Source organism: Paramisgurnus dabryanus, chromosome 3, assembly GCF_030506205.2.
Source record: "Paramisgurnus dabryanus chromosome 3, PD_genome_1.1, whole genome shotgun sequence".
Taxonomy (NCBI): domain Eukaryota; kingdom Metazoa; phylum Chordata; class Actinopteri; order Cypriniformes; family Cobitidae; genus Paramisgurnus; species Paramisgurnus dabryanus.
Genome location: NC_133339.1, coordinates 42,326,458 through 42,350,340, shown reverse-complemented (window position 1 = coordinate 42,350,340; position 23,883 = coordinate 42,326,458). Strand labels below are relative to the sequence as shown.

The 23,883-nt window shown below is 40.1% G+C and overlaps 1 protein-coding gene across 1 annotated transcript in view; it reads right to left on the bottom strand.

Annotated features, from left to right (window-relative positions):
* Positions 1 to 23,883, bottom strand: part of adgrl1a (adhesion G protein-coupled receptor L1a) — a 224,443-nt gene that overhangs the window by 69,867 nt on the left and 130,693 nt on the right. The window contains exon 4 of the mRNA XM_065263107.2: positions 20,769 to 20,878. Within this exon, the coding sequence (XP_065119179.1) occupies positions 20,769 to 20,878 (110 nt within the window). The remainder of the gene's footprint in view (positions 1 to 20,768; positions 20,879 to 23,883) is intronic.

Genomic DNA, 23,883 nt, shown 5'->3' with positions numbered 1-23,883 from the left:
TTCTTTCCTGCTCTCTTTCCCGATCACGCCGTCTCCCATGGGCCGGTTCTCCCAGCAGCGCTGTCTGTCCAGTTCTGCTCATTGAAATTCGTGGCCAATATGTACGCTTCGGCTCTTTAACTTTAACATTGCACACATACGCTGCATACACATGCACAAGCACACACCCACGGTTTCCTATCTACCTGACCATGTGACTGAATAACACTTAACATGTTTATCTTCTTCAATACAGACCCAGAGGAGAAATTAAACAGAGCGTATGGGTGTTGTGTGCTTCAACGCAGCTTCGAGGCACTTTCAATGATTCCACAATCTGACAATTAATCGATCCTTAAACCAGCCAGTGTTAATAAACAAAGACCGGGCAGGTGGGTGGTCGACACAATGTTGTTAATGAAAATAATTGTTAACAGTTAATGAAATAGATAAAGGATAGAGAAAATAATTAGCAGCGGGGAGAGAGAAAAGATAAAGCAGATGGAGGGAGGAATATGAAGGGGGCCGGCTGTCCGCTGCGGTGTGATTGCAGGTAGGAACAATCTGAAATGTAGGTCAGAACACAACACTCGCCAATGGCACCATGGGGAGGTAACAAAATGGAGGGCCGACATCGAAGACGTGTGAACCGATGTCAGCATCAGTGGAGTGGAAGATCCACACCGAGGTGCAGGTCTCAGAACAGGTTTAGTGTTCGTTCCCACAAGACAGAGACGCACAAACACAAACACACACCTTTCTGAATAGGGCATTCAGGAATACACATGTACAGGGACAGACAAAAGCATGGGCAGAATGTGACACTCTTGCTCTGTACCAAACCCCAACGAGCATTTTAGACATCGTAGGCATGCGTCTAGGGCTGGAACGACGCGTCGACGAAGTCGATTACGTCGATTACGTAATTACGTCGATTTGCCGGAAATGCGTCGATGCGTCGCATTGTTTACGTTTTCAAATGAAGGCGGCTTCAGCTCCGACCGGATAATACAAGTGTTATACACCAAACAGCCAGAACGTGATCAAAAGTGTGGGAATACTTTAAGCAGAGACCAAATAAAACACATACTGTGTAAAACTGAAATGGCATACCACAGCAGCGCAACATCTGTGCATGATCATCTTAAAAGAAAACAACCTGGAGCTCTCCGACCTCAGAATGACGCGACGGCAGCGTAAGTATTTGAATTTTTACAGTAAGTTTTTATACAACAATAGAATCAATGCAGGCATATATGGTGCTTAATACAGCTGTGTTTACATCTTAGTTTAATACGAGCTGCGAGACGCCTGACAGACACGACATTGCATCGCGTCTGGGCAGTATGTTGAAACAGTAAATAAAGAGCGGGACAAGTTTAACTTTTTATATTAAGAAGTTATGAAATAATAAGTTACTGTGTTACACTGAGATAGGCATGTGCCCGCGTGCACTGAAAGCCAGCTGGCAGCGCGGATTTCCCATAGCAAAATTTTTGCTATGTGCGCAGATATTATAAAAGCTCGTCTCGTTAGGTATTCCTGACATGCGTTTATTTAAAGTAACAGCAGCGTAAACGCCGTTTATAAAATATTAGAAGATCATGCTAACTAAATTTGTATTTACCCGAGACTTAAGAAAAGTTAAATGTTAAAGTTGATGCTAAATGAGAATGCAGTAACGTTACTACTGATAGTAATAATATTAACAGTAATAATATAATGGTTACATTTTATAATAAGGGTTCATGAATCACAATGAACTTATTTTTACTTCAGTCTGAACTAATGCTGAGTAAATGCATGTACTAATCATAAACGAAGTGAAGAGTCATCATTAAGTACAACATGACATGTTTTTTAGTTAATGTATTAATAAACAATGATTTCATGTGAGTCATTTTGTAGTTAATGATGACTCTTCATTAGTTTATGATTAGCACTAGGGCTGGAACAATAAAGAGCAGGACATGTTTTTATATTAATAAGGAGTTATTATTCAGTTTGATTTATTTTTATTTTACTTCTTTAATATTAATATATTTTATTTGTTTAAGGTGAATAATGCCCCTTTTGCACTGTTTATGTTAGGCTGAATTAATGTTGGACTTGTTTTTATGTGATTTGTTATATTTTCCTTGGCACTGGCACTGTTTGTGTATTTGTTTAATTGAGAAAATGCTTCAATAAAATGTTGGCATTAATAGCAGATGTTACATTTATTATTTGTAAAAAAAAATCTTTATTTAGACTATTCGATTAATCGAAAAAATAATCGATAGACTAATCGGTTGAAAAAATAGTCGAAATTTGCAGCTCTACATGCGTCCAATGCAAAGTCTGTTCCAAACAGCAGGATGCCTCGTTTTGGCCAAATTACAAGGTGGTGCAAAGAGGCAATCCCAGAATTCTTTGCAACAATTTACAGCATTTTCAGAGAAGGCATATGGAGTCAAAAGAAATGATGATAAATGTATATATTAGACATGGTAAGCTATTCTGTTTGCTAAAGTTCTGTTTTTTGTCTTTATTAAAGTACTAAAACAGTTACTAAACAAAATGCTCATGCCAAACTATACAGTAAACATTCAACTAATATTTCCTGAGGAGTGCTATTTGTTTGTAACTACCATTGAGCAATAAAGCTTCTCAGCATCTTTGTTAATGTTAGTTAAAAGGACAAACCACTTTTTTAAAAAATAGGCAAATTTTTCAGCTCCCCTAGAGTTAAACATTTGATTTTTACCATTTTGGAATCCATTCAGCTGATCTCCGGGTCTGGCAGTACCACTTTTAGCATAGCTTAGCATAATCCATTGAATCTGATTAGACCATTAGCATCATGCTAAAACATTAAATTAACTTTGATTATCATCGTTAGTCATTGATTATTACGCCAGAATGAGAGTATATATCCTTGCCATATCGTCCTAGAAAATCGTTTTAAATAGGAAAAATATTGAAACTCTTTGGTTATTTTTTAGCGTGATGCTAATGGTCTAATCAGATTCAATAGATTATGCTAAGCTATGATAAAAGTGCTCCCGCCATGTAAATAAACATGAACTAAGATTAATAAATGCTGTAGAAGTACTGTTCATTGTTAGTTCATGCTAGCTAATACATTAACTATTGTTAACAAACACAATCTTATCGTAAACTGGATAATTCAATAAAATTCAGTAGTTTAAAAATTTAACTTTTTCACATTTTTTATGCCTTCTTTGATTTTTTAAAATCAAGAAAAGTTGCCCTGCACCTCAGGAGTGCACATATGATGCCTTAAAATTGCTTTGGAATAGAGCCTACAATTCATACAGGAGGCTGCCTAAATAGGTAGCTGCTAATGTAGACAGCAGACAGCATGTCAGCTCGCTAGGGTTTGGAACGGAGCCTTCAAATCATACAGCCAGCAGTAGATGATGGAAGGCTGAATTACGGCCTGTTCCAGCATCGTTCAAGTCTCGTAAAAGTTTAAAACCGAATACGCAGAGATTGGCACAAGGATCAAGTGCTGCATCCCCTGATTGGCTGGCTGAAGTGAATCAGGCTGCGAGCTGATTGGCACCACGGCGAGAGGCCACGTGTGAAGAGCTGGCTCTCCCTCACAAAGCAGCCATCTCACAGAGATGCCAACTGTCGCCGAACCCTCCCCTCCGGACATGCGCGGAGGGACGTCCGCCACTGAGCGGTGTCCAAAACCAGACAACGAAAAAGAGAATTAAAGAGAAGAATGATGCCACTGGCAGATGACAAATTAGAGAGGAGGAACCAGAGGAAAGATTGAAATAGGGGAATCTGAGGCTCGGAAAACCTGCGGCTGTTTGTGATGAATGGATAAAAATTTGGAAAGATATCAAACCGGAGAAGAATACAGATGAAGAGGAGAGAGAATGAGACATGGCTAGGGATGGGAATCAAAGGGAATTTAACAAGTCCAATTCAATTTCAGTGCTTTGATTTCGAAAAAAATTCCTCTAGTGTTTGAAAGACTTTTTGTTTCTACTTTGGTCATATAAAAAAACAAATAAAAAAACTCTTCAACTTAAAATAGTTAACAAATGAAGAAAAATAATCTTTAAAAAAAAATATGATTATTGATTATAAATGATTATAATTTACTCACCCCCATGTCATCCAAAATGTTGATGTCTTTCTTTGTTCAGTCGAAATGAAATTAAGTTTTTGGAGGAAAACATTCCAGGATTTTCTCCATATAGTGGACTCTAGTGGACCTCAACAGTTTACAGTTTCAACGCAGCATCAAAAGGCTCCAAACAATCCCAACAGAGGCATAAGGGTCTAAAGATTGTAATCTTCACCAAAAAAAGTACTTTTAAACTACAACTTCACATCGAAAGGTCTCGCGTTACATATATGAAACGCACATTTGCGGACCATTTTAAACAATAAACTGACACAAAGACATGAATTAGTATCATTCCACAAACAACAACGTCCTCTTTCTCCACACTTGTAAACACAGGAGCAGTAGTTTCGCATGCGCCATGCGCAACCTTTGGACGTGATTACATAATACGTAAGGTCGTGCCGACACTTCACACTACTAGTTGTGGTTAAAAAGTAAATTTTTTGGCCGAACATGGTGATTGTTTTGCTAGATAAGACCCTTTTGCCACGTTTGTGATCGTTGAAACTTCGATTGAAACTTACATTTTAAACTGTACGATACCTCGTAGTTATCCTAGACGCGACTCGACGCGGCACTGAGCTGCGCATCCAGTGTGCAACCCCCTTTAGCTTACTTAAGTCCACTATAGGGAGAAAAATCCTGTAATGTTTTCCTCAAAAAACTTAATTTCTTCTCGACTGAACAAAATCCCTATTCGGACGGTATTAGTTTTACAGGGGTAGATGGTGTAATGTAATTCTACCACAGGACGTCTGTAATATTAATGGTCAATTTGGACAATATTAGAAATTTCAGTAAAACATTCAGAAGTGGGAGGGGTAACTCGATTGTGCAGCGCGTCACCTCTCTCGTCGTCACGTGCACATTACCTTGCTTCCTGATATCACATGTGCAAACAACATGACACAGACGAGAAAAACGTGAAACACGGTGTTAAATTTCAGTTTGGGGAGAACGTCAGTTTCAGAAACAGTTCCGTGCCTCTGAGAAGTAAAAGTCCTTTTTTTTAAAAAAGGTTTGTGTCGTGTTATTCAGGAACTGACTTGCCACTGACTTGTTTTTTCCACCTAAAACGCAAGTAAATGCTTCTTTAAAGGTGCAGTGTGTAAATTTCAGCTGCATCTAGTGGTGAAGTGCCGGTGAATTGCAACCAACGGCTCAGTCCACTGCTTACCTAGAGAAGCTACGGTAGCCGCCACCGGACAAAAATGTCATCGGAGACAACTTAGTAAAAAAAGTTTGTCCATTAAGGGCTTCTGTAGAAACATGGCGGCACAAAATGGCGACTTCCTTGTAAGGGGACCCTCGGTATATGTAGAAAAAAACGTCTCATTCTAAGGTAATAAACACTTAACGGTTCATTATGAAATGTCTTTATACACCCCTGATAATATAGTTTTGAATATTATTTTGCATTTCTGTCAAGAGATCCTTCTAAAAATTACACACTGCACCTTTAAGCGCTTTTATATTTAAATGAAACCTGCAAATTAACAGGAAATGATGCAATTTACGTGTATATTTACAGCTGGTCTCTTCGCACTGGATTAGTATTATCTGAGGTAATTTCTCCGGACCTTTTTACAGAAGGTAAAAGTCACCGTGATCTTTACTGACATTGTCCGTAATCATTACTGACATGAAGCATTCGGACAGGACTTAAATCACTGAGAAGCTCTGATAAAAAATTGCTTTACCACACCTCCCTATGTAAAACTAATCCCATCCAAATAGTATTAAAGAAGGACATAAGCATTGTGGATGTTTATTATAAGGATTGTATTTTTTATAAAAGAGGAATATTAAAAAGTACACAGTAACAGTAACAAAGTTTATAACACATCTGTACTTAAATTAGTACCTCAAAAGGTACATATTGGTACATCACAGATACATATCTGTACTTTAATGGGAGACATTAGGACTAGCCCAGTGACAGCTTTTGTACCTTATTTCTGAGGGTGTATTTGAAGAGTTTGGTTCCAAAACGCGATAAACACCATTTAAAAAAAAAAAAAAAAGAGTTACTGCCAGAATCAGTATTATACTGTATCAGGTCAGTATTTAACTCTTTCACCGCCAGCGTTTTTAAAAAAAGTTGCCAGCCAGCGCCAGCGTTTTTCATGATTTTCACCAAAGTTTAATGCCTTCCAGTGGATCTTTTGCAATCAGCTTTTGAATATGAGTAGGTTTTTGCAAAAACACCATATTTTGAGCAAAAAGCAGAGATAATTCAATTTTTGTGATGGACTTTTCATAGAGATCCCATTCAGAGCGATCTTTAAAACAGAAACGGACATGCAGCAGCTTGCCATAGGGCAATACTTCCGGTTTTAAAAAGTTGCGGAAGGGCGCCACCTGGTGGATAATAGCGGTATTGCGGAAATACGGAAAATCTCGTCATTGGCGGGGAAGCGTTTTCTCTTAATTGACGAGATATCTCGTCAATGGTGGGGAAAGAGTTAAAAGTAAATTCTTAATTTTTCGCAAAATCCAATATCCGCCGTGTTACGCTGTCATCTTTTCTCCCTTTTTTCCCAAAACGCGATAAACGTCACTCCTCCTTTTCTGCAGAATGCAATAAATCCACTCCACAAATTACAGCGCACCATTCCACGCAATGTAAACAAACAATTTTTTAATCAGTGTATAGTCAACTAAATGAATATAAAATGGCAAAGATGAATGCACATTTATATATTGATTCAATAGAAACACTTGTCATGGATTTATTGCATTTTGTGGACAAATTATTTGTTTTTATAATAAATCTTTGAAAATCAAGTTATGGATTTGAATTTTTTTATGTTTTTATAACCTAACGATGCGATGTGAAAGTTTGTAACAGAAAATAGTGATTTTCATCCTGTCACTTTCTTGGTATAGAAAACACGTTTTTACCTAAATTTGTCAAAATGGATTTATTGCGTTTTGGAACCAAACTCTTCATTTGTTTATTTTAAGATGGACATGATCAATGGTCCCAAGCAGTCACTGGGTCGTAACCCATTAGAAAAACTTTTAATATGTGCCATTTAGGTTCAGATATGTATAACTTTATGGTACTAATATGCACTCACTGATACCAATATGTACCTCTGAGGTATTAATATGAACTCTTGCAAAAGTGTACTCTTTTAGGGGGTACCATCAGAATAAGTCAAACAGTGACATAACTTGTGATCTCAGTATCAATTTCTTGAATTTTCTGACCTATTTAAAATGTCAAACTAAATCATTACAATAACCCAAAAGTCTAACTACAGAAACCAGTCATGTATATTTAATAGAAAGATTTATATTGTCTATTTATTGTTCTTGTTAAATGTTGCAGAGCCCAGTCTCTCCCTATCATCAAATTTAATGTGTAATGCAAAGAAACAACTCAGATAATAACTCAACAACCAGATGTTTGATTTCAGCATTTTTAAAAATTGAACTGATTTTAAATAAGACACGGTTCTCGGTTCCCAACCCTAGACATGGCAAAAGAGAAAAAGCTCATAAAAGAGAAAGCTTGTAAAGAGAGACACCTGGAAATGGGAAAGAGCATTTGGCAGGGGGTTGGGCAGTTACCAGCTCTACAAATTGTTACTCTAATCCAAAATAACATACAGAGAAATCAAAGGGTTTATCCTGAAGGAAGAAAGACAAAAAGGAGGGACTGAGACAAAAAAAGATACAGCGAGAGAGGTTTTAAACAGTATGGAGGAGTCGCTTTGGAGCTGGAAGGACAGATACAAAATTAATCGCAAACAATAGAAAAATGAATAAGTGATGTCGCATGGGAAAGGGTGGAATTGCACAGATGGTTGCACGTGTCAACGGAAAATGTGGGTTATGATTCAACACTGTACCAATACAGGGAGAAATGACCTCCTGTCCAACAGAAAAGTGGAGCGGAGGAGCGCCCGACGTAAAGTGGCTCGTGCGAGTATGTGAGAGAGAGGGAAGAGAGAAAGAGAGAGAACGTGCATGCGTACGTGTGCCGCATTTAGTTGGAGAATGTGTTTCCCTTGGGGTAGAAGTGATCAGATTAAAGGATGGTTATTAATTTCTCAAATAGAATTAATTGGAACTTTTAGCAGGACAGCTGGTGGAGATTCTTGTGCCGTTTTTCCAGAAGTGAGCGTTGCGTTGCGTGCGTGCGTGCGCGCAAGCGTGTTTGAGACGCATGCATGAGGTCTTCTATGCACAGGGATTAGTGCATGTATGCAGGGCTGTACATATGATGGCGCATGTTGGTGTTATCTGAAACAAGAACGAAATCTGGAAGGAGTATCGGTTATAAGCCAGAGTAAGAGAGAGAGAGAGAGAGAAAGAGAGAAAGAAAGGGAGGGATATAAACATCAAACATGAGCACTACACAAGGTGCTGGGTTAGGAGAGGGGGATGAGGGGAAACGGAAGAGGAAGGGGAAGAGGGCGGGCAGGGCGAGCTGTGGTTTTTATGTTCATTGTGGTCTTTACCTTTTTGGTCCACTTCTATTCAAGCATCGGAAAAAAAGAGAGAGACAGACAGAGAGAGCAAAAGAAAGAGCGAGAGAGAGAGAGAGAGAGTAAAGAGAATGAAAGAAAAACAGGTGCAGGAAAAAAGAGAAAATTTGAGATTAAATAAAAGGCTAGCCTTTCTCAAATCATGTTATTCTGTCAGTGTGATGTTGACGCTTTACAGAGAGGATGACTCGAGTGAGTAATGAGGGGGGGAAATGGCCTCAACCGCTTTCAAAAGTTTTTCAAAACCCCTTTATTCGTTCTTCCTGTTTCATCATCATATAACACAGTCACACTTGTCCCAGTCACACACACTCCGCCCCCTTCACTTCCCCTCCGTCACATCATCCCCAATCCCCTTCATCCGTCTGTAGTCCCACTATCCGAACATCTGCATCTTTGGAAGGCTGTGAGAGAAAGAATTACGGTTATGTTCGGAATGGCGTACTAACATACTACTTTTTGCAGTATGCAGTACTGTGCACAGTATGCCAATTTCAACATGAAAAAAGTAATTTTGCCAAATGTAGTACATCATTAGCTGGGTTTCCATTGAAACGTGAAGTGAATCTTCTTTAAAATTCACAAAAAACGAATTCCAGCCCCATATGTGAAAGACAATGCCAGCTGATACAGCTAGTCGATCAGTCAAGTGAGTTTAATGTTCGCTACATCATAATTTATTCAGCAAATGCGTTTCCCATTCTTCGCATTTACTTAAGCCAAAACCCACCTCAAGCGAGCGTAAAATGTTTTGGCGAATTAAGGGATTTTTATTCGAAATTTGGCATTTTCATCCCATTGTGATGGATACCCAGCTATTGAAGCAAACTGCGTGGAATACTGTATCCCATAATGCATTGTGCATGACCTCGAATATGATGAACCTAGTATGAAATTGGATAATTAATGGTGCTGTAAGCCTACTTCCAACATGCTCCAAAGACATATCAGCACAGTTAAAAAGAACTTTCATGGCTAAGAAAGTGTAAGTCGGCCCTTGACTTTTCCCTTACAGAACCTAGGGATGATTTCTCAGAACATTTATACTAATACTATGGTAATAATGTGGCATTTTATAACATTAAAAAGATGAATAAACTTACAGCACTTTCAATATTTTTTAATCATTTTCGAGATGATAACTGGAGGATGCCAATCACAATGTATGCCAATGATGTATCATACTATTGACTAAAATGTTTATCATTGCATACTGCAAACTGTTTCAGATCCTATTAAAAACATGCAGTGTATAGTGTACACTAGTATACCATTCCGAACATATTCCTACAAGTGTGCAGGAGTCTTCTGCAGCTGTGGGGAGGAAAGAGTTAAAAAATAAGATGCAGTAATGAGGGAGAGAGAGAAAAAGATAGAGAGAGACTGAAAGATTGATTTCTCCCTGAAGGGTCTGGTTCTGACTTGGCCGGTACCAAGCAGGCAAGCTTTTCTCTCTCTCTCAAGTGTGGAGCTTGACCACTTATCACTTCTGCTCGCTGAATCCATCAAGATCCAGCTGCCAGTCACTGATTGCGGTCTGCGGGACCATGCAGCTTGGCTGCTGGTACACTTCTGTGAAGCAGGCAGGCAGAGCGAAGGAGAGAGACCATTATAAGGTAGGGAGAAGTTAGAAAGAACAAAAGACGGAGGCAAGAAAAAGAAACATTTCTCTTCCTCTTTCCATGGAAAAACCAGGTCAGGCTTTGGGAATGTGGTAGCTGGCTGGTTGCTGGTAATTTGTTAGACCCTGAATAGAGTTCCCACCAAGGTGGTCCAATTGGAGTTAAGTTTTGTGGATAAAGCAACATCATTACTTATCTACTTATACAAGAATACTGTAGTGGGCAAAAGTAACGTTTAACTTTGACCAATTCGCATCTTCTGTTATTATTCAAATAGTTTATTTAAGATGTATAAAAAGTGTTGCACATCACTGTTGGCGGTATATTTGGAGTATATACTGCAGCTTAACTTTGAGAAGAATTTAAGGAGGCTTGGCAAATATATACACACAATGGCCCTCATTTATCATTCTTGCGTAGAAACGGGCGTATATGTTGGCGTAAGATTATGCTTACACTCCTCTCACCGCCTGATTTATGAAACTGTGCGTACCGTTGATATTCAGGTGTACGCAATATCTGCCCTTCATAAATGCCGCGGCTGAAAACGATCGTCATTAGAATAACACACCCATATAAATTCAAGTCTCCACCTCACCCACGCCCTCATTTTACGACATTTACACACGGAAGACGGCAAAGACGAGAAACCAGGGAAGTGGAAAGAAACAAAATTTTTTATTTGGGAGTTTAAAGAGCGGGATTAAAGACACATTAATAATTGCATTACATTTTGTAATATTTGTATTATTATTTTTATTATTAAAGACGCTTCATTGATATTTAGAAGAATAATTATTTATTATTATTATTATTATTATTATTTACTGTTGCCTACATCTAAATTATATGTCTGCTTAATGGTTCGGTTAAGTTTTTTTTAAATAATATTTTAAAATGATGTAGTAACTTTTGTAGTGTGTTTTTCTGTATTTAGGCTACATACAATTGTTTGTTAGCTAAGATCCAGTTTGATACGGAGCTCCGGATTTAATTCAAATTAACAATTTGTTTCCACGACATCCACATGTTTAACTAGGCTAATTCATAATTTGAAGAAATAATAATTGTAATAGTAATTACGAAATATTATAATAATTAATTCCAAGGAACAAACTGTTGAATATTGGGAACGAATTTTATATATATGGCCATACTTTAGACTAAATAAGAAAAAGAAGTGTCCAAATGTAGCATAAAAGATAATTCGTAGCCATGATTTTGTCCGCTTGTCATCATGATCGGATTTATGGCTCCATTCAACACAAGCATTTTACCTTACCTATTCATGTGTAGCATTTATTTATCATCGGTCATAATGGTATGTAACTAGCTTACCTTTTGATGCATTATTACCATATTTTCGTAGCACATCCTTGTGCTTTCTTGCAATGTGCCGCTTCAGATTCCAGGAAGAATATTTGCTAACTCTTTACAGTCTCTCCGCAGTCCCTTTCAATTTTTTCTTCCTGCTCAATCTTAACTTTGATTTTTACTTTACATTTATGTATAAGGCTTGAATTCCATAACTTATTGTAGACGTTTTTACAGATTCTCGTACTAGCAAATTATTAAAGGGCGTTCTGGGTTTAACGAGCGGTGCTGAGCGAGCGGACTTTTTAGAGAGGCGCTTTGATGGTAATATTACCGCACCGCTCAAGGCTCCGCTCTGCTCACATGCTTTGCCCTGAAACGTCAGGTAAAGCGCCCTGCAGGCTCTCAACTGAAGGAATACATATGCCTTCAAATCAAATGCTTAGGTAAAGTCTCACAAATTAAACATTGAAGTACATGTTGCATAAAAATAAACACTGACGTTTATAATTTCTATGTTTTTGTTTTTTTGCAGTGGGTCATCATAATATATCATATTTTAGTTTGTCAGTGCGTTTTGTGGTGTTAGGATATATTTGCGCATTTCTGCACTAACTCAAAATGTGCGTACACCACCTTCTGAGCTGGCGTAGGATTTGAGCGTGCCGTACGCCAACGTCCATATTGATAAATCTCAAAGTCACCGTGGTTTTGGGTGTACGCCAGGTGTACGCTGGAAATTTGGTGTACGTACTTTTGATAAATGAGGGCCATTATGTGTTTAAAGTTTATGAAGACACAATCCAGAACAAAGACTACAAAATATTACCCCAAAAGAGGCTCAACAAATATTAACTAGAAAATGCATTTCCGGAGGAACTGCGAAAGTGTGCTTGCTCTAGGGCCGCCGATTTAGTTTTTTTATCTTGTGCACATTGGAGTCCCAAGATCATGTACAAAGTTTGGTTTCAACACGTGAAAGCATTCCTGAGATATGAATGACTTCCTGTTTGGCGGCGTAAAATTGTAAAAAAAAAATTATGTTGTGCATCCTCACATTGGAGACCCAAATTCATTTACAAAGTTTGGTGTCAAAATACGCAAGCGTTCCTGAGATATGAAGGACTTCCTGTTTTGGTGGCTACGCCCGCAGATTTTGTTTGAGCTGTGACAGGCAAATGCTTTCGAAAAAATCAAAAATCCTTCTAGTAACTTTTGTGAGGCTTGGTCCAAGGATCATGTACGTCCAGTTTCGTGAAGTTTGAACAAAATTTGAGACCTGTGAATCTTTTTTTTGGGGGTTTTCTGTTCAATCCAATATGGCGGAAGAACATGGATCCGTGATGTCATCTCCTTTTTGCAAGCACACTTAATAACAGATAAAATTGTAGTTAATGTATAATGAACTTTTTTCTGGGCATTTTTTTGTGTGTATTTGAATAAAACTCATATTCCCTAATGCACTGTGGTTTGCATTTATCCACATTACATTAAACAATCTAACCTAGGTTTTAATCTAACCAGAGGGGACATTAAAAAGCAAATATTGTAAAAATTCCCCTTGGACATCACTTTTGCCCAATACTGTATATAGTTTGATATGTATAATGTCCAAAGACAGCTTACTTTTCACATGCATACACCTGAGTGGAAAAAACCCATAAAGTCTGGTTTTCAGGTCATCATATTTACTTATTTCTAAACGCCAATCCAGCATCCATGGCTATATTCGTGGCAAGAAGCAGTTAAAAGTTGGGTAAGGACAATTTTTCATCTCCAATTCCCCTAACCTATATGTTTTTGGACTGTTGGAGGAAATGTGAGTACCGGAGTAAACCCACACTGACACGGGAGAACATGCAAACTTCTCACAAAAAGGCCACCTGACCCAGCCGAAGCCCGAACCGGAGACCTTTTTGCTGTGAGTTAGTCAATACCCGCTAGTTGGTCGACCAACAAGTGTTTTATACATTACATTCAAAACATGCTTTTTAAAGATTAACTTGTGCACCCAAGGTTAAACTAGTTAAAATATATATACGCCACCTCTGTGCGCAATATTCTTCTGACCAACCTAATCCTTACCACAGCTTATCAGCTACAGTATCTTGGATGACTATACAAGACCAGGTTGCAACTAGCAGCATGTCAAACTAGTTTCCCTCAGATGCTGGCTTTAGCTGGATTTTCCAGCAGCATTTTTTGGTTGATCTCATTTGTGTTTGCACACAACCCAGAATTCCTACATGTTTGCTTGTTTTATGGTTACTCATTCATTCTGGGCTCAGTTTGTGGTGTGTGGTTGGATATGTGTGAAGAACACAGCTTAGCTTGTATGACAGACAGACAGACAGACAGTGTGTCATAGTGAGTGACAGCTTGTCTGGATGTGCTAGCAGTGTTAGCATGTACCAGCGCCTGACACGCATAAGCGATCAGGGAACAGCTAACGTGTTAGCGACATGTGTCTGCCTGTAGCCGGCAACACACAAGCGGCGTGCGAAGCTCTGCGCCTTTCCCCCCGAGACCCATTGTGTCTTGTGAAAGACAGACTGGGGTATTTGAAGAGGAGGATCTCCAGGGAGAGATGGACGGAGAAAAGAGAGGCACAGAGACACTTGTTTGGAGACCGCATGGGTCTTTGAAGAGATCTTACAAAGCCAGACACACTTACAGAATCGTCTGGATTAAAACAGTGGGCAGCTGTCGCCGTCTAACTCGCACAGACCAGCTGAGAAATAAAGAGCATCTTTTGCGGCGGTGGTGTAGATTTTGTAGCGGTGAATAGAATAACATTGCTGTCAGACTATTTGGTATTTAATTGGTTTTGCATCCAGCCTGGCGGAAGAAAGCAGTCATTCAAGAACCCTTGATGGAACAAAACATTACTCGAAAAATCATTCGGTTACAGTGCTTACAAAAAAATGAAACGGTTCTCCGTTTCCAATCCTAGGGGTGACATAGCAGCACAAACTGCAATGCACATCATTTTACACAAAAATAGCTGACAGAGGCATCCGTCTGTGTGGTTTTAACTCCCGGGTAAAAGGGTGATGAAATCTCACGAGGGCATAATACACTAGTCTTTGCATGAAAGGACATGCGCTCTCTCTCCATCTCTCTACAGATGACACAACAATGGTCATTCATCTGAGACTAAAGTGAAGAGCCACGGCATATGCGCCGTTTCTGTTCCTGACCTGGATTTGAATTACACAGTAAGTGTTTTTCCCCTTGAGGCATAGAGAGAGAGAGAAAGTAGAGACAGAAAGAAGCGTAAAGATGCAAATGACAAGCATATGTGACTAATAACGCAGGAACTCTTCCTCGAAAAGCTGTGATGATGAGGGAGGCAAGAGGAAAACAGATCGTCGTTTGATTTATTGATGTTTCGTCTTCCACCTGTAGAGAGAAAGATAGGCGAACACACGCAGTCACATTAAAATAACCACCGGCGCATTAAAAACACGCCAGCTGCTTGTGCATGTGGCATAATTGTGATTGTTGTTGTGGCTTCCTGCTTTATTTGTCTGCCCTTGGTGAAGGAGTACGGTGGCCCTCGAGCCCCCTCAGCCCAGCGGTCTCCGCAATCCTTTTCAATTACTCGTGTGATAATGAGAGGAGCTAATGAACACACCTGAGGAGCGCAGACAGAAGAGGACGCAAGCTTCGTGTCCTCGATAACGTTTCACTGCCTTTCTGCGTTTTCTGGCATCACGAGGTGAAGACGAATCTGGCACCGGACTGTTTGCGCTTGTCACTCTCAATTGGATCTAATAAATATTAATGATTGCATCAGTTTCAAAACTCTCTGTCTTTCTCTTACAAAACAAAATGATACCAAAACACCTAGTGCTTATGCAAACATGCTCCTTATGTTTAACACTTATTGAAGAGTTTGGGCTATTTGACTAAAATATTTATGTTTGCATCCTCGAAAAAACTTTCTAAGGATTTACGAGGCCAAAAGCAGTCATGAGGGATGCATTTAAAACAATTGCATCTTTAAGTCGCTCCATTTAATCCGCACTGGGCTGAATTCAATCTTTATGCGGCTCGGCAAGCTATAGCAGAATGTGCGACATATTGTAAGCAATACAGCAGTATTTGGACCATTAACCCACATGTAAGATAGTATGTCTGAAGTGACAAAATTACTAATTTATTATTCAGTGGTGGCCGGTGACTTCTTTTTTCGAGGGCGCACGATGCGAAGTTCGTCACAACATGTATGTAGCCCGTCATGTATGTGGTTTGTCATTTCAAAATAAGTGTTCGGCACGTCGAGTGAACCTATGTGCATCACGTGTTTTGTCAAATGAAGTGCCTGCTGCAGACGCGTCTAGGGTTTAAGATAAAAAAGACGCTTGCGTTTGCCAGATACTCTCATAATCTCATGCGTAATCAGAGTTTACTGTTAAGGGAGTGTATGGGTGTATTTTGTGAACGTGAGCGTCTCTTTTATCATAAACGAATGTGCATGGTTCACATGACGCAACAAACACATATTTTGAAAACACCTCGGAAGAAAAGTCACCAGCCGCCACTGTTATTATTATTATTATTATTATTCCTAATCTAATGCAAGTATTTAGACAAAATTTCAACCGGATATCATTGTCAAAATTTTTACATATTGATACTAAACAAAAAAAAATTAGCTTAAAATTCGATAACCATCAACCTCCGCTTTGCGGCTGGTCCGGATCACACTGTTGGGGCTTATTTTCTGCAATAACAACCGGCTGCCTATACATATCCGGGATATTACATGGCTATTTACCTCATAAGTTATGTAAGGAGCATTAAATATTGATTTGAAATATTTTATTAGCTAATTTTTAACGAATGTTGACCTTGTTCAAGGAGAACCTGTTTACTTTCGGTTTTAAGATAAGACAAGAAGATCAAATGTCATGAACACACTATTTGGTTTAATCATTTGTAAATAAAATGTCATATATGTTATTAAGGCCCTGTTTACACGTACATGGTTATTGTGAAAAACTGAGACATTTTCCTTCATTTGCGCCCTTCGTTTACACGCAAACGGAGAACTCGCCTCGGAAAATTAAAAAAAAAACTCCGGCCAGTGTGGAGATTTTGAAAATCTTTGGTTGTACGGTTGCATGTGAACTGAGAAAAAAAGGATGTTTAGGCAGCCAACGTCACAGTATGCGTGCGACCTTGTTCAAAAGAGAAACAGGAAGTGATTCGTTGCTGTTTTTTCGGGATTCTGATTGGCTTACGTGGGCTTGAGCTTCTCGTTATACCACCACCTACAGGTTTGGCATGCTCTTGACAGCATATATACACGAGGTTGAAATGTCCGTTCATGAAAATAGCCGCCCACGTATAAACGTAGTCTAAAATGATTTGCAGCAACCGGGTTCCCTGTGTTATTAGTTTTTAGAGGTTGTTATCTAGGAATTACAAACATGCAAATGTCGCAACTGGCCAATCAAAATTAGGCATACAAACGATCTTACAATCTAATAAGACATTTGGGACATTCAAACACACCCGTATCATGTCATACGGCCAATTCAAGTGCCTGAATTTCAGAGGTGGAGACATTGGACAGCTCCAGCAAAGTGTGCCAGATGGTGGTAGTTTGCTGCCCCGCACGATGAATTGCGAATTGCATTTAAGTTTTAATGTTATTCTAAAATATTTATTTTTTTACAGAGTCACTCGTTAAAACGACGCAGACAAACCGTATAAATAAACAGTGTTATCAGCGGGCGCAAACCATTCTTACTCTACATAACTCTACTTGATAAATCCCATAACTGCACCACTGACAAAGTTAGTAACAATAAAGAATAGGTTAAACTTTATCTGAAAACAAACCAAGGACATAAAATATAGTTGACATTTAACATAGCTAGTATAAAATAGCTGGCTAGGTACCCATTGTTGAAATAAAGGGCAATGTTATAGCATCATTTCTGAGTTTCGGCATGTGAACAGCCCTGAGTCGCCTGTGGCATTTCTCTGACAGTGCTAAGATACCAAACTGTGCATCTGTTTACTTTAATGTGTATGCTGCCTATGCTGAAGACTTACCTAAGATACCCCGCCGTAAACACATCTAATTGCCTTTTCCTGACCTGGCTGAGGTTATCAGATAAGCCAGCGCAAGTATCAAGTGCATGAGGCCTTGTTATATAATGCACACTGACACAGGACACCAGGAAACATGCCAACCGACTCGACTAAACAGATTCCTGCCACAAGAGCGAACGAGGACGTATTAGGGAGGTCGCCGATGCATTAATACCACTTGGCCCACACGGCCTCGGGCTGTATTGAGTTTGAGTAAGCAGCGGCGAGTTTGCCAGGCCTGCTGTTTGTCTTTATGGGGCATTGTTTGCGGTGGAGCTGCCTGTTTGTCATTTCCTGTGAGACGGTGAGCTCTGTGGATACGAGGGCCAGAAAGTTTGACTCCTGCTGGCACTCAGCGCCCGACTTTGACATGTTGGCAGCACTTGTGGTTGTGTGTGAGCGGCTTTGTATTCGTACTTACGCAGGCATAGCAACCGTGCCTTTATGTGTATGTGTGCGAGTTTGGCTGAATCTGTTGCCGTGCTGTCTCAAGTGGCTGTTATTATGGCGACCACGACGGCGCAAGCCAAGCTATGTCTTAAAACGCAATAGATTTTATCCCTAATTCCTTGCACATTAAATAAACAAACAAACTGACATATGTCAGCGGTAAACACGCCAATAACGCCACGGCACGTGTTCTCGACCAGCCGTGAAAGATGGGGCATTATCAAAGCAATTAGGCGCGGTAAATTCAATTAATCTCGACACATCTCCACAGAGGCCCACGCGCCGCCGCCATCTCCCGGTAATTAAAGATGGCCGAATTGGTTCGCCACTGGAGAGGCGTGAATGTCTGGATATAATTGAGCCCCGTTTCTATTTATTCTGCAACGCTGGCCAACAACATGTGGAGCCCGGAAAGGAGTGGAGGAGAGTCGTGCTCGCCGTCCCTCGGGGGAGACGAGTCTGACGGAGGATCCTGATAATTGGCTCGTCGTTGTCACTTCAGACGGCGAGAACTTTTCATCATGTCCCGATTTTCCTCACCTCTCTATTTCTCCAACACCGTAAACAAAGTTTTTTAAAAATAGGAGACAAAATGCAAGTCAGCAGCTAGTTAATCATGCATCCTCTCACCTCAGCCTAGTGAGCTGTTTCAACCCGGCATCCCAAAGATAGCGACCGGGGAGAAAAAAATAAAGCTTGTGACAGGCTAAATGAAGCGGTGAGAGGAGTGCTGAGGCATTCTGGCGTTTCAGCACCGGCTCACCCCCGCCGCTCGCCAACATATGTCACGCTAACTCGCCAACTTAGCAGCCACAAACTAGCCTGCCTGATTCCACAATACAACACCTGACCTCTCATTGTGTTTTAAAACCAATATACCAGAATATGCGAGAACCGAAAGTCCACGCCAGAATTTGTTTATTGTCATTTCTCTGGTGTGGAAGAGAAAATAATGAAAAACCAAACGCAAAGTAATGAATTCTGTCGAAATACCAAGGAAATAAAATAACTGAGATGAAAACTGTCAAAGTAATGAAGAAACAAAATAAAAAAGATGAAATAAAATTCTGTCGGAGTACTATAAATATAACAAGACCTTGGGAAAATAGTGAAGCTCTGAAATAATGAAAATTGTCAAAATAACAAAAACAAGACAATTAAATACTGACGAAAAGCGGTATTAAAAAATGGAGTTGCTTGCGATACGTTCGCATATAGAGGATTGAGGATTACGGGCCGCAGGGCAAAGGTGGTCAAAGAGAGTATGGTGAAAGTCCCATTATTTATCTTCTGAGTGTGTATGTGTACTATTGTGCGTGCGAGAGAGAGAGTTCGAGAGCTTTAAAGATAAACGTTGAGCTCTTCTAGTCACGTCTCAAAACCTGCAAAAGAAACAGAAAGAGACAGACAGCAGAAAAGAGAAAAGTGATGTTGAGATCGAATAACAGCATGTCAAAGAACAGAAAAGAGAGGAAGGCAAAAGCATGACAAAATAAAGTGATTGAAGGGAAGAGAAAGCCGAAGGTGAACTGAAAGAAACAACAAGGAAATACAAAACAAAGGTGCTGGATGACAAAATTAAAACGTCAATGTGATTTTGAATGGGAAAGAAGCGAACAAATCTGGGAAAAAAGAGAAGGGGAAGATTAGCGAACCGGCGGGCTTTAGTCCATCCTCTTGATTTCCTGTGGGAAGAGCAGAGAAACTGACCCCGGGATTATAGATTAGAGTTAATAACCCCTTCCTGCTCACAGTAAAACCCATTAACTTCCCCCCCAACACCACGACTACCCGCCTAAAGCCCCTGAGCCCACCCTCCGCTGAGTCACCGCCCTCATCTGGACCACCTGCACATGTAAAGTCATGAGAGGGAGGGGAGGAGGGGGGTATCGTCTGACGGGAGATTTTCACACCGGCCGAGCTCCCGAACACGTAAGCCAGCACGAGAACCTCACACCTGCCTCTCATTCGGAGGCGGCACGGCGGAAAGCAAAGCGTTGCCATGGGAATATTAGCATGCGTGCGACTTTGGTCGCGTGGCCTGAAATATATTTGAGGTTTGTGTTAACATTCCCATTGTGCGAGTCGCACGCGGAGCGCCGTCTCACTGCACAGCCTCGCTGCGGTCCAATTTTCATTTTGATTGTCTGTCAGAGGGGTGGAAAAGGTGTTTAATGCCAGATAAAGAACCCTGAGGGTCATTTTGCTACTCTGTGAGGTTTGTGTGACTGTGATCACCAATAAAGGCCGACTTTGCACAGCGCTGGGGAGATTGAATGCTTATCCGCCGTGCATTTGTGTGCATGTGTTTATGTGCGTGCGGAGCACATCACCGAAGTGAAAATCTCCCCCTGCCTCTGGAACGTCGCACTGTCGATGGAAAAAACGGTTTAGAGTGTGAGTGTGTGAGTGTTAAAGAGAAAGAGAGAGAGAGAGAGTGTGGGTGTGTGTTTAAAAGAAAGAATGCACACGAGTGTGTGCTTTAATGAGTGAGTATGAGTATGTGTGTGTGTATCTGGATGGCAGTTGCTGGTTGAGAGGAGCGGGGTTAGGTGGGGACGGGGGGATGGGGTTTGGTGAAAGGGGTGGGTCAGGAGAGGTGAGGGAGTGGGGTTGTTAGGATGGAGTGTTTGTGTTGTTACTCACTGTATGGCACACATTCATACTGGATCTCCAGGTACTTGTAGGTCCCCGGACAGGGGTCTGGAAAAACATCAGACCCGGCTACCACCACACATTGAGTTCTATTGTTACACCTGAGAGAGAGAGAGAGAGAGAGAGAGAGAGAGAGAGAGAGAGAGAGAGAGAGAGAGAGAGAGAGAGAGAGAGAAAAGAGAAAAAGAGAGGGTGGTTATTAAGACAGCAAAACAAAGGATCAGTGCTTCAACAAAAACAATATTTATATACATTTCTGAAGCAAAAACGGAAAGGAAATCAAGGGGACTGTTTTATGTAGTTGTTAAGGTGTTCTGAGCTGGTTTTTAGCATGCTGCTATATGGCGGTTGCTATGGGGTTGCTAAGGTGTTTTAAATGGTTTAAGCATAGTGATTGGTATTGGGTTGCTAAGGTGTTGCTATGCACATTGCTATGGCATTGCTAAGGTGTTTTGGTTGATTCTACATTTCGTTATGTGACTGTAAGGGCACTGTTATGTGACTGTTATAATGCTAAGGTTCATTATGTGGATGCAATGGCACTGTTAAGTGGTTGCCATATTTTTACATTTTTTAACATTTAGTTATGTGGTTGTCAGGGTATTGTTATGTTGTTGCTAAGGTGTTTTAAATGGCTTAAGCAGGTGATAGCTATTGGGTTGCTAAGGTGTTGCTATGCACATTGCTGTGGCATTGTTAAGGTGTTCTGATTGATTCTAACATTTCGTCATGTGACTGCAAGGGCACTGTTATGTGGTTGCTAAGGTGTTTTAAATGCTATAAGCAGGTGATTGCAATGGAGTTGCTAATGTGTTCTGAGCGTTTTTAACATTTAGGTAAATGGTTGCTAGGGTGTTTCAAATGGTTTGAGCAGTTGATTGCTATTGGGTTGTTAAGGTGTTGCAACATATGTGATTGCCATGGCGTTGTAATGTGGTTGCTAAGGGCACTGCTTTGTGGTTGCTAAGGTGTTTTACATAATTTAAGCATGGTGATTGCTATTGGGTTGCTAAGGTGTTGCTATGCACATTGCTATGGCATTGTTAAGATGTTCTGATTGTTTTAAAAATTGTTGTGTGATTGCCATTGCATTGTAATGTGGTTGCTAAGGGGACTGCTTTGTGGTTGCAAAGGTGTTTTAAATGGTTTAAGCTATTGGGTTGCTAAGGTGTTGCTATGCACATTGCTATGGCATTGTTAAGGTGATCTGATTGATTTTAACATTTCGTTATGTGGTTGCAAGGGCACTTTTATGTGGTACTAAGGTGAAATGCTATAAGCAGGTGATTGTTATTGAGTTGCTAAGGTGTTCTGATTGATTTTAACTTATGTGGTTGCAAGGGCATTGCTTTGTGGTTGCTAAGTGTCTGAAATGGTATAGGCATGGTGATTGCTATTGGGTTGCTAAAGTTTTGCTATGCACATTGCTATGGGGTTGCTAAGGTGCTCTGATTGATTTTAACAATTCATTATGTGGATGCAATGGCACTGTTATGTTGTTGCTAAGGTGTTTTAAATGGTTAAGGCAGGTGATTTCTACTGCGTTGCTAAGGTGTTGATATGCACATTGCTATGGCATTGTTAAAATGTTCTGAGTGTTTTTAAAAATTGTTATGTGATTGCCATGGCACTGTAATGTGGTTGCTAAGGGCACTGCTTTGTGGTTGCTAAGGTGTTTTAATGGTTTAAGCAGGTGATTGCTATTGGGTTGCTATGCACATTGCTATGGCATTGTTAAGGTATTCTGATTGATGTTAACATTTCGCTATGTGGTTGCAAGGCACTGTAATGTGGTTGCTAAGGGTGTTTTAAATGCTAAAAGCAGGTGATTGCTATTGGGTTGCTATGGCGTTCTGATTGATTATAAAACTTTACTATGTGGTTGCAAGGGCACTTTTATGTGGTTGCTAATGCGTTTTAAATGGTTTAAGCATGGTGATTGCTATTGGGTTGCTAAGATCTTGCTATGCACATTGCTATGGGGTTGCTAATGTGTTCTGACTGTTTTTAACATATAATCACGTGGTTGCAAGGGAACTGTTTGTGGTTGCCATGGTATTGTTATGTAGTTTCTAAGGTGTTTTAAATGGTATAAGCATAGTGATTGCTATTGGTTTGCTAAGGTGTTGCTATGCACATTGCTATGGCATTGTTAAGGTGTTCTGATTGATTTTACCATTTAGTTACAGTATGTGGTTGCAAGGGTACTTTTATGTAGTTGCTATTGGGTTGCTTAGGTGTTGCTATGCGCATTGTTATGGGGTTGTTAACAAGTTCTGATTGATTTTAACATTTAGTTATGTGGTTGATACTGTGTTTTGAGTGGATTAAGTATGGTAGTTGCTATTGGGTTGCTTAGGTGTTGCTATGGACATTGCTATGGATTTGTTAAGGTGTTCTGATTAATTTTAATGTGGTTGATATGCCATTGTTATGAGGCTGCTAAGGTGTTTTTTAATGGTTTATGCAACATAGCATGTCATGAGTTGTATGTTGCAATGAGATTGCTAGGGAATTGCTTGGTGGTTAAAAAGTGTTTTGGGATGTTGCCGACTGGCTCAGGACAATACACAAGTTTCTACAAGATTCAGGTCTCTAGATTTGGATCAGGTGCTTACTTCAAAGCCTATGAGGCATCTGTTATCCATTTTATTCATAAGGTGCAAATTGTTAGGAAAGCACACATCTGTTCAACAAGTTTTGTTTGTTGAAATCCTTGGCCTTAAATATGATCAACACAGCAATCATAATGCCTGCCTTAGGAAGTACCACAAATAATTTCACACTAGGTGTGATCATGTAACAAACAGCGTCTGTCATAGAAGTGCGGAGGCAGCAGAGTAATCCTCTCTTATGTCTCACTTCCAGCTCAAACCCGGTTAGAGCTATTGCCTCTGAGTAAAGCAGATAAATGTATGGATGCAGGGCTGTTATCGGTATAAAATGCACACGTGGATCTAGCATGGTCAAGATTTATTCTTCCTCAAACATATGCAGGGACGATTCTCTTCTTAAATCTCCTTTCTATCTTTTTCTATCCCTTCATCATTTCTGAACTAGTGCACCATCATGCCCAGCCTTATCCCTTCCACATGCTCTCTCTCTC